Genomic DNA, 12,392 nt, shown 5'->3' with positions numbered 1-12,392 from the left:
AAATTCAGATTTGAAGGATGTAAAGCCCCCTCAAAGAGCTGAAAATGCAAAAGAAAAGAAACCGTGGCAGAAAAAGGGTGTTTATGGCTTGACTCCTCAACAAAGGGTACAATACATTCGTGAAGGCAAATGCTTTAGATGTGGTAGTAAAGATCACATCTCTCCACAATGCCCTAACAAGAATAAGAAGCCAGAAGAGCCTAAAGTGCATGTCAATATGGTATATGATGTACAGGGCAACACGGGACATGCAAACATGCATAGAATGGTATGCAAAGCATGGGGACAACTAAAAGACCAGCCAGCTTTATTCATGTTTGATGACTGCTCCACTGACAACTTCATCTCCACTGATATGGCTGCTGCCTTGGGGATTGAAGTAGGTGACATGGGACCCGAAATTCATGCATGCTCAGCTTTTCTGGAAAAAGATGTGAAGGTTACACCCCTTATTGGAAAGCTGCGAATGCATATCCAAGGATACCTCGACCACGAGAACTTTCTCGTTGCCCCTCTTAGTGGATGTGATGTATTACTGGGAAAACCTTGGCATGCACGCCTTGAGCCTACCAAGAATTACAAGACCAACAAAATCACTTTTATGTATAAAGGTAGAGAGCATCATTTAGATGCAGGTGTGTCGGGTGATACTATCCCCGTTGTATCTCATATACAAATCAATGATGTGGCTTTTCGACTTGCTTTACCGGATCATTGGAAGATTCATAATGCATTCCATTAGAGCCTCTTGCGCAAATATGTGGGACCGGAACCTTTGGAACCGGTTATGGAAGATCCACCAGAGGTGGAAGAGCTGGAAGAGGTATTGCAGCCAGAGCAAATTGTGTTTCATAAGGAGCGAAAGTTTGCAGGTGGCAAACTCCAGAGGCGCTACCTTGTGAAATTCAAGAACTATTCTCCTATGGATGCAAAATGGATGGATGAAACATACTTCCAGGAGTATCCGCAGCTCCTCCAAGCATATTTGGAAGCATTTCAGTTGCGGTCAACTGTTTAGAAGCAGGGGAGGATGTCACTATTTGGGCATTCTCTGCGCTTCAGGCCTATGGACGAGTTCTGTAGGATGGACTGGCATCTTATGGTTGGGGACTTATGTCTACACCGAGAGCCAGTAGGCTGGATATATGGGTTGGGATTGTGTATCTGCGCCCAAATCCAGAGTGTGGTACCACGGACTACAAGCTAAATGAATAGGGAGACTGTTCAATGCATCCTTGCATAACATGTTTGCAAGTTAAAAATCCTGTCTTTGCATGAACTATTTGATTGCATGCAAGATTTGTTTGTGTAGTTCACATGTAGGGGACGCCCTCTTGTGAACCGTGCGAGTGAAACTGTATTCTGACCTCGTTTGTGGGCTGTAGACAGGTGGTAAGTACACCACTTTACTCTTTTATGAGTTAAAGCAATGTATTCTTTGTTTTGCAGGTCCACACTTTAATAAGTGTGTCCGCCCAAGTTATAAGTGAGATTGGGCGTCCACACTTCATTAAAGCTCGGGCGGACAAACTATAAGTAAGAATAGACTAGAATTCCCTTCCGGTCGGCTAGGCGAGTGTCCAGGCACCCTTCCCACTAAATTTGTGTGGAAAAGGGATGGTTATGGACTGGGTGGCAGTATGAGGACCTGCCACCATGCTATTACTCATTTTGAAAATTACCTCTCTCTACACTCTCTCTCTAGAAATAGGCGCCCCCCTTCAAGAGAGCCTATTTTTGTTATTCTCTCTAACTTTTTTGCTTGGTGAGAGTGCTGATTTTCATTCCCTCTTGCTCCCAGCTCCAATGGAAAGCTTGAAGATTCTTCCTTTCACAGTTAAGCCTCCAGTTGCTCACCTTTTCACTCTATCTCTCTCTTCTAAATGAATATGGAGTCTCCTAACCATTCTACCGCCCCCAAATTCTACTGAAACCCTAATTTTCAGAAACCCTAATTCTGCAGAAACCCTAATTTCAGAAACCCTAATTTTGGAGGAAACCATACCAAGCTGTGCCCCTTACTCATAGGCATCTAAAGAGCCCAAAATGCCCAATTTTGGACTCATATAACCTGCTTAAAACCCTAAAAATCAGAAACCCTAATTTCAGCCGGAAGTGGAAAACGGTCACATTCAAGCTGTAGTTCGTCCGCACTGAGGTGGAGCTCGACATTGATCGTCCAATACTTGGTAAGAGCATTTTGCAAGCAATTTTCAATTTGAGATTCGAATGCTTTGTCAATATGGTCTCCTATGTCTCGGTCCTGGCACACACATGTGTATGTGTATGGATGCCAGTGGAGCATAGCTGCGTTTGACAAGCTTCAAGGAATCAAGGAACGAAGCTACTCTCAAGTGAAGCTATGGATTCCATCGTCTACGACAAATTTGTTTGCAATGCTGTTTTCATGATCATGGATGCACTTGAACAGTTTGGCATGTGAATGCCCGTGAGGCTTGTAACAGTTTTCCTTGATAATAAAATCTATTACAAGGGGGGTCGGCCCTTTCCGGCCCTAGTGCAGTGTGCAAAAATAAAATTCAGCTTCTTACTCTATTGTGTTGCGCCATTTAAAATTGTTTAATTATGTTAATAGCTTAAGTGTTTGCCAAGATTGTGCTCAACCCCGACCGGGGGAATCTCATGTCCACTTTCCAGGGTCACACTAAAGACTCATAATAGGCCGCCCCTCCCACATCCATAGCCGCCATAGTCTCTCTCTAGCCATGCTCACTTTTTACAATGGCTAGCCGCCCATTTACAATTGGGGGCCCAAAATTGGCTTCCTAGTTCTATGTACATCTAGGCTCATTCCTGTGACCAGCATTACACAAGTCGTAAGCTCGGTCATCCCATATATCTTTATTAAGCGCTTAGCACGGTTACATAACAATGGATTACAAGAAGCGTAACCACGCTTGAAAAATGATGTTAACCAATGTGGTTAACACTAGGATGCAATCGGCCAGCTCATATTGGAGTATATGTATGGGCTGCCCTCTTCCTCATTTATCATTCATTCCTTGATCATTCTTGTTGATCACTTTGGTGAGCACCTTCAGCCCTCCGCCTACGGAATCCACTCCTTGCCTACGGGCTGGTTGTATTCACTCTTTTCTTGAGATTAGTGCATCAGCGTTTTGCTGTTTTCTCTCATCTCTCTGTTGGAGCTTCAGCGTTTTTGTCATTCGTCTACATCTTTCAGCTGCCCTCTGACATGGTATCAAAGCCCAGAGACATCTAGACCTAGAACTGCTGATTGGAGGCTGATTGGTGCTGATTTTCTGCGTTTTCACGCAAACTTGGTGGCTGTCCGCAGTGTTTCAAACCTGTGTTTTCTTCTCCGGAGGGTAAGATCAGCGTTTTTTTCTCCTCTCCACTCTTTCTTTCCCGCCCACCCTCCCTACAAGTGCAAAGAGCAGCTTGCGGGCTGTTTTGGTGGCTGCGTTTTTCAGAGGAGGTACATCATGGCACTCATCCAACCTCGGGCGGTTCAAATAGCCACTCTTCTGACTTTTCCTTCAGATGCCAAGTTGGCTGGCACAAACTACGACATCTGCAAAGTCATGCTGGAAGCAATCTTGGAGACTTATGGTCTTTTGGAGTTCATTACTCCACCGGTCCTCCGGCCCAACCCGGACACCGCAGAGGATGAGGATATGAGGGATGCCCTTACGCACAAACCCAGGCTGTACCATAAAGGTGGAAGGCGGTCCATATGCATACCATGTAGCTGTAACCATGTGCTAGTCTCGGCATACCAGCACTCCGTGTCGCCCTGTGATGTGAGCTGTCTAGACGACTCTAGCGCGAGTCTAGAGTATCTGCGCCTAGAGACTCCATAGCCTATGTATAAGTGACCGTCTGGAAGAGGGCCTTGGCTACGATTGATGGGGCTCCCAGCTCTACCCGGACTATCTCATGTGGTACTGATGATTTACTCATGATCATGCGGGAGATCATCATCACTAGTGGTCTCTCTATCTGCTCGCACCCATCATAAAACTCCCCTCCATTCGAGGGTAGCTGCTCTGTTGTAGATCCACTCCTCCGCCTATGATAGAGACTCGGCCCCCAAGTGGGAGCACCGTGATTAGATTGATTGATCTTAGCCTTCACCAAGTACATTGCTTTTATAGCCTTGAGGTTCATCTACCTCAAAGACTCACACTTAATGCATACTTATCAACCCTATATAAGAGTGGGTTCACACACATATACATACTAACTCATAGAGAGTGTTCTCCCTATGAGTTAGTATGTGTGTGAGTTATATATAACTCACAGACACACATTGCACGCACGCACGCACGCACACACACACACACACGAGGCCCTGAATCACAACAAACCCCCCTTCAGAATAAAGGTGGAGATGCCTAAGAAGACCTTCAATAGCCATGGTGATTTGGGCCCTAAACTACAACACTTGATACAAAAGAACACAATGTGCCAACACCTGAAACCCTCCTGTCAGGCCTAATTAAAGAGCCATGACTATGCCTACATCAATCTACCCGAAGACAGACCCCCTAGCTCTAAGTAGGGATAAGTACAAAATGGAGCCTTTTATACAAACAAGGCTTTACAACATACAAACAAGAATTATTCACCATATTTTAGGGGACTAGCTTGGCAGAGATCATGCAAGATAAAAAGCCCAATCATAATGTTCCTCGTCAAGAGAAAGATTTGCCATCACTGTGAAAGCTTTCTCTAGTGCCATGGATGTTTCTGCTACATCTTCTTCCTTTGGCTATTTATTTGAAGAACCTGCCTTTTGAATGACCAAGCTTTTTGCAATATGTACACTTTCTAGTCCTGCTTGATTTGCCTTTGCCTTTCATCTTGGAGAGATAGTCTTTATCTTTTAATTCTTCAACACCTTGCTCCTTGAGATGTCGATCGTCATTTGTGAGGATAGAAATCATCTCGTCGTATGCCATTTCCCAGGCCACTAAGTATGGGAAGTGTCTCTGCATACTTTAGGAATTTCTTCTATGTTGGATAGAAGAACCCCCTTGAAGTCATCTTTGTCCAGTTGCGCTTTTAGGGCAGCGAGTTGTTTTTAAGAACTGAACCTAGATTGTGTGGATGCTCTTGCAGAGTTTGAGATTCCTTCAATCTCATGTTTAAGAATTCCTGCCTGAGGAAAACCTTCAAATTATTAATCTTATTTCCAAAAAGGTTCTCAAGTTTATCCCATACCTCTTTAGCTATCTTATCCAGGTCACGATGGTGGATAAGATTATCTACCAGCCCCAAGCCAATGTGTGTGAGAGGGCCTTGTCATTCTTGTCTTGCCAGGTTCACATTGTCAGGGATCCATCTTCTTCTTGTGGCATTTCTTCCGTGCCCTTGACCACATTCCACACCCCACCTCGCATCAGCAACAACCTGATCTCAGGGAAGTTGGCTCCGAGAGCCTCTCAAAAGTAGTGCTACTTTCGATCATATCCATGGCATTCAATGCTTGCAGGTGTAGTTGAATTGAGCATTAATTTGATTATTTTTCCGAAATTTTGCAAAAATAATAATAATAATGATTGCAATTCAATCTGGCCAATTCTGCCCCAGTTTCTGAAAGCCCCAAAATATTGTAAGTGTAAGAGCATTAATTAGATGATTTTCACCTCATTTTTAAAAAACCCTATTTTTTTATGATGTGGATATCTGCAAGTACAGTCAGCTGTGGTGGCACCTCTGTGGCCAACAAGGGGTGACAACAGAGGTGCTCTTGGACAAGCGATGGTGGGCCGCAAATTCCGGAGTGGTGATGATGGCGTGCAGGTGATGGGCTATTGCAGCACGTCAATGGCAGGCTGCAGATGCTGCACAGAGGGCAGCTTAGGCCAGCGTAAAGACATTTACACAGTAGGGAGTTGGAATTTAGCATGCTTTTTGAGCCTTTTAGGTCAACTGACTAATTGTGAGAGTAGGTTAGGGTATGCACACACTGCATAGTTGTAGGTGCATGCCAATGATGGATTATAACCGCCAGGAGGCACATGGTCATATGAGAATGGGCAAGCCAAGAACTTGAGAACAAAATATTAAGCCAGAAATGGGAAGCCCTCTACTCTCCATTGGAAATGCACGGCATATAAGACTACGTAGTTTGGAATGATTTGCAAGAGAGGATGCCACAGTTTCACACATAAAACCAAATGCTCCAGGGTGCCCCAAATCAGTCCCTAGACCCTGGATTGATGATGCATAAATTTAAGAATTTTGAAATTGACCTCCAATAAAATTTTATCAAGAGATGTCTCGCAAGACAAAAGTGTAGCTTAAGCCATGTCCATAGGACATACACTTGCTAATAGAAGAATTGTGTGCACGTGTGTTGTGATGAAAGGGAGTGTTGGATACCCTGCATTGAAGATGATGGGCGGTAAAAGGTAAATGAAGAAGAGCTCCTCGTCGAACTGTAGCAGGAGAGAGTTGGTGCCCCGGGTGCTGGCCAAGACAATGACACCTGTGCACAACCCCTATGTGACAAAAGAGAACACAGACCCAACAACAACATCAGCTGAAGCAGCAAAGCCAACAAAAAGACTCTAACCACCCATGATTACTTTTACATGGGATTTTAAAGACGGTAATGGTGTTTTGCCTGTAATATGGGTTGATATAATAAGCACAATGGTGGTTGATTTTAGGATAAAAGTATATGTTGATTGCCTTTAACATGGGATATGATGAGCACAGTGAGATAATTGCTTTGAAATGGGACGACAGTAATGAAGATTGCGTTAATAATTGCCAACATGAATGTGAGGATAATGATGTACCAGAATGAGGGCCGTGATGGATTCGTTCATCCATTTGTTCTCTTCGAGGAGGTGACCGATGATCATGCAAGCGCAGAGGAGGGCGACCATGAGCGTGATGGCGATCACCACAGTGTGGTTGGTGGTATCTCCCTGCGTCACGATCATGGCTGACATGGCTTGAGAAACGCCCATCTGACCAGCCATTGTTGTGAAATTCGAAACCATTTGGGCGCCAATACCAATTTCTTCTTAAGCTCTGCTTACAGCAGCTTATACTGGTAAGATCCTGTGAGTGTATATATGCAGATGCAAAATCTATGCATATGAATCAAGCTGTAAAGCTGGTTTGATACGGCATGAGTTTGGAAAGAAGTGGACGTCACTCTAGCTGCTTTCGAACGACAGATTGCTTGCAGCACGTGCCGTAGATGTGACAAGAGTTGCGTAGATTCAACCCATGGTTAAGAGAGGGAAGGTTAAAACGGACTAATCCAACGCTATATACACACAGAGGCGTGCGAGGGTCATGCATGTGGGTGCTTTTTCTTTTATCCTACAACTTTATATTATGCATATAAATGGATAACCTTTCTCGAAGCGTCCTGCATGTGGCCTAGCACTACTATGCATGTAATCACTGATCAACAAGCGTTTTCCCACATGGCCCCTTTCATTTTAGTATTCCTTGAATCCTTTTCGCACCTTGTACTATATGCACAAAGAAAAAGGCATTCCAATGTATCTTTATCGGCCAATAATGAAACCTCGCTGATGTGATTTTAAGAAACCCTTATTTTAAGGAATGATTCTACTTATGAAACTAACATATAGTAGAGATTTCGAAAACAAAAACCTAATAGATTTAAGAGTTGTCTTTATTTGATTGGTTTGAGAAATATGTTTTTTCCAAGCATTGCTTCGTCCCACCTCTCTAGCCTTCTCCCAAGATCAAGAGGGTTGCACTTGTACTTTCAATGCAATAAAGATGCGTTATATCTATCAAAACAAAAGAGTACATACATCAGGATATCTACTTCTTAGTGCTTTATAAATTCTTCTTTTTTGGATGAGTACCAAAGTAACCAAAATTTAGCACTAACATTTGAAAAAATATCAAGATTGCAACTAAAATGTATAATTTTTGTCCCTTAAAAATTAAGACAATGACAACTTTCATCCAAGATTTCCAACTTTTAGGTGAGAAAAATACAATTCAACATTGCTTCTCCTCGACCAAACTTGGCCATTTTTACAAAAAAGAGTAATAAATGATACATTTCCCTCACTACAACAGTCACGCCCATTTGCACTACTTATACCAACATTTTAGTGAAGAAAACGAAAAAAGTGTTGAGCTCAAAGCTATTTGATATAGTGCAAAAATGATTGCACTCTATAGTGGAGTGCCAATATCAGTGTTAATGTTGATTATGCCAATGTTTAACAAGCATGATGTAAGTGTTACATTGTAGCACTATAAAATTTATTAAAAGACATTTGAGCAAATTAGTGCCAGGTTTTTGAATTCCTATGCATCTACATTGACAACTTAGAAAAATAATTAAATTGAGATACAAATTGTTAACCACTCCGGTGTGAACATGGTCTCGCCACCCTGTCCTACTTTCATAAGGTGCTTCGTCACCTCATCTTACTTTTTTGTACCGAAAGCTTATCTTTCGTAAACGGTGCTAAAATATATAAAGCAGCCTTATTCTCTGTACCTCATACCAAATGGGAAAGTTTTTGACTTCATGTGTATAGTGCTCAAGGACATACATAGTGGCTATGGACTATTTCTAAGTCATGGCTGACCAAGTGTGAACACTAGCCACTTGTATATAAGGTAATTTTAATACTAAGCAATACACAATGATCAAATTCTTGCGAGCTCGCTTCCCACTTATCCCTACTCTCTTGTTTGTGTTCTTCTAAATCCTTGCATAGCTACATGGATGCATGTTTGTCAGCTCTCTTCCCTCTTATCCCTACTCCCTTCTTTATGTTCTTTTGAATCCTTGTAAGTTGTATAGCTAGTTGGATGCATGCTTGGGGAGGAACGGTTATAGGATCTCCCTATCATAAGGTTCCCCCCTCTTTCCACTGGCTCTTGTGAGATTGGTCCATAGTGTAGGAGTTTTCTTCTTGCCTCCATCTAGTCGACTTAAGCATTGGAGCTCTTCGGTATGTGACAACAAAGTGAGGATGCCGATGAGGACGGGCTAGCACACCCACAACTAAGAGAAGGTGCATTTCACGGCAATATGCAAATCTCCCAATAGCACATGTTTTGTCAATGCTAAGTAAGCTTTTAACTTAAACAATATGGTAATGCTATCAAGGAGTATTCTAAGGGATCACCCAATGTCGATTAGGAGATCACACTTTGAGCTCTCTCTCTCTCTCTCTCTCTCTCTCTCTCTCTCTCTCTCTCTCTCTATATATATATATATATATATATATATATATATATATATATATATATATATATATATATATATATGTATGTATGTATGTATGAATGAATGTATGTATGTATGTATATCTATGTCTATGTCTATGTCTATCTATCTATCTATATTGCCATTGTATTGAATTAAAGTTTCACACCACAACGTTTATCACAACATTTTCAATACCACTTGTTCTTGCTCAAGTTAGAAATGTACTAGATGAACCCAAATTCATACAACTACTTTCATGATAAATGTTGAGAAATGTGGTACCATTGAGCACAAGGAGGAGGTAGGGATTGAGAATAAGTAGCCAAGCAAGAGCAAAGTCTAGCATGAAGCCACATGAGTAAAGGGAATTATCCCACATTGATGTGCAAATAAAAAGGTGTACCTCTTGGTCATATTAATTTTGTTGTCATTACAGTAGAATTAGCATCTCATTAGGAAGTTGATTATCATTAAGAGAGCTCGATCCATACTTCTCAAGATGGTATCATAGCTTAGGTCTAGCTCTCTTAGTTTAGGTTCAATTCATTAGCAAAGTGATTAGTGTTAGGTTACTTGGATGAGGGCTTAATCTCCAAGCTATCTAAAGAGACTACTAGCATCAACATTCAATGATTGGTTGAGCTGAATTGTTTTCTCAATCTCAGTAGCATAGGGGAGAGAGAGAGAGAGAGAGAGAGAGAGAGAGAGAGAGAGAGAGAGAGAGAGAGAGAGTCTACAATAGGAAAACTTCTCCATCGAAAGATTGCTAAAGAAGGTAGTTGATCGATACACAATCGATAGTTTATAGCACTTCTTCCTCAAATCTCAAGCATTGCTGGAGGACATACTAAGTGGAGCATAGGTCCTAAATACCTCTTGGAGAGCTAACACAAAAGAAGAGCACTAGATCTCTGAGGTGACAACCCAACTCATTATCAAACTCAACAGCATAGTGTGCAACGTCAAGTGGGAGACGAGTAAAGATAAATAAGCAAGTGCACAACTAGGGTTAAAAACAACATGACTAACATCAAGGCAATGGCCTTTCTAGTGTACATAGAGGTCTTCTGCCTACAAGGGTAACCTTGTGATGCTAGGTCCACTTGCTAGTTGTGGAAGCTTTCTAAGAGCACTGCAGCAAACAATAACAGGTAATCAAGATAGCAAAGTGGAGAAGAAAGAGAAGAAGAAGGCAGTGCATAGCTGAACCGATAGGCAAAGAGAAGAAGAAAAAAAGCCAAAGTACCTAAAATGCCATCGTTGTCGATAGTGAGAAGGTTGGGAAAAAAGATTACAAAATAATAAAAGGATCTCTAATAAGGTTTAATAAACCTTACTCTCATTTAAGAGAGGGTCCACATGCAATACATCATGGGATCCACTAGCATGGATTTTACCAAAATAGGCCTCCGTAAGACAACAATCATCACCGACATCATAAGGATCACGGCCTTCAACATCGACATAAGCACTATCACCATCAACATGTGTGCCAGCACAAGCATCACCAATGCAATCTTCATTAATTAAAAAATTTCACCCAAAATTTGTAACCTTTGTAGTAAAAGCGGCCAATATGAGCACGCAAGAGTCAGTGTGAAAATGAAGAGTAAATCCCTTGTAAAAATCTTGCAACCAAATGAGTATGCGAGCACATGTGTGCATAAACAAAGCAAGAGTGCATTTACATCAAATCTATGCGTAAAGAACAAGTGCATGAGATGAATGCATTTTCAAAGCACGACATCCACACAATGCATCAAAGGAACATAAGGAAATAAAAAACAATGTATCCTGTAATAATGAACATCACGTCCACACCAAAGGAGTTGTAAAAAAAAAAGCCAAAGAGCAAAGACCAAGATCCAACAAGCATTCAACAATGCGAAGAAGGACACGAAATCGACATGAAGCATGAAGGAAGCAATAAGGGATCTTCATCAAGCAAAAGAAGGAGATTTCGAGCAAGCAATAGCACTAGGCAACAAAGGAGCTACCAACCACCACCCTAACCTAAATCATATGTTGTAAAAGCCACCAAATGAGTAGGTAAATTGATATGCTTTGGGAACACTTGACCACCAGAGAGTAGCCAAAGTAGCACCTTGGGGAGTGAAAATTCACATGACCATCTCTAAAATAATCTTTGAGGTAGAGAGTAACCAAGCCAAAAGAGCCTCTAAGTTATCCAGCCAAGTTAGAAATGAGAGGGGGTGATGATATGTTGTAAGCTTCACATCTAACCACTTTGCAGTAGCCTAAAAATATGGCACCAAGGGGGGTGTTGAGAAATGTGGTGCCATTGAGCACAAGGAAGAGGTAGGGAGTGAGAATGAGTAGCCAAGCAAGAGCAAAGTCTAGCATGAAGCCACATGAGCAAAGAGAATTATCCCACATTGATGTACAAACCAAAAGGTGTACCTGCCCATATAAAAGGGGACCATTTTCAAGCAATGAACATATCACTTGCACTTATCTCAAGTTTCTCTATGTGTCCAAGTTAATCGATCTTAGAGTCTTGAATTAACTTGAGTGCAATTTAATTAGCACACACTCATTATCATGAGTTCACTTAGGTATCACCCACCTTATATTAGTCATGTTAATTATGTTATCTTTAGAGTAGGATTAGGATCTCATTAAGAAGTTGATTATTATTTAGGAGAGCTTGATCCATACTTCTCAACATAAACACTTAATGTTACTTATCATAAAGTGCAAAAGCCAAATTTAGGTACTCACACAAGCTTATGCAATGCTAGAAAAGCAAAAATCAAAGCTTATCATTTAGGAGAACTTGATCCATACTTCTCAACATAAACACTTAATGTTCATAAAGTGCAAAAGCCAAATTTAGGTACTCACACAAGCTTATGCAATGCTAGAAAAGCAAAAATCAAAGCTAGTTTAGCTAGAAGAGCAAGCCATGGAGAAGAAAACCTCCCCAAAAACAAGGTCCCGATGAAAGTCAGATACAGCAACAAAGCAGCACGAAACCATCAGCGTAAAGAAGTTGCAGTTGTGCAGTTTAAAACTCCCAGTTGTAGAAAACTCAACAGGTGTTGAAAGCCATTAAGGAAGAAGCCAATAAGCAACACGTGTTAAAAGCCATTAAGGAAGAAGCCAACAAGAAATTGGAAAAACTAGATCAGCTGACAAAGTCAGTCAGGAA

At 41.5% G+C, this 12,392-nt stretch overlaps 1 protein-coding gene across 2 annotated transcripts in view; it reads right to left on the bottom strand.

Annotated features, from left to right (window-relative positions):
- Window positions 1-7,327, bottom strand: part of LOC147603988 (sodium/hydrogen exchanger 1-like) — a 77,074-nt gene extending 69,747 nt beyond the window's left edge. Inside the window, exons 1-2 of one of the 2 annotated variants that reach the window (XM_086795096.1) lie at window positions 6,795-7,327; window positions 6,373-6,491 (exon numbers count right to left, since the gene is read on the bottom strand). In XM_086795096.1, the coding sequence (XP_086651222.1) occupies window positions 6,373-6,491; window positions 6,795-7,001 (326 nt within the window). In that variant the 5' untranslated portion in view covers window positions 7,002-7,327. The remainder of the gene's footprint in view (window positions 1-6,372; window positions 6,492-6,794) is intronic. The other variant, XM_086795095.1, reaches the window with a different exon arrangement.
- Between the last annotated feature and the right edge of the window lie 5,065 nt (window positions 7,328-12,392).

Source organism: Cibotium barometz, chromosome 62 (assembly GCF_041138505.1).
Source record: "Cibotium barometz isolate CiBa-2024 chromosome 62, ASM4113850v1, whole genome shotgun sequence".
Taxonomy (NCBI): Eukaryota; Viridiplantae; Streptophyta; class Polypodiopsida; order Cyatheales; family Cibotiaceae; genus Cibotium; species Cibotium barometz.
The sequence above is the reverse complement of the archived record's forward strand: the minus strand, read 5'-3'. Positions and strand labels throughout refer to the sequence as shown.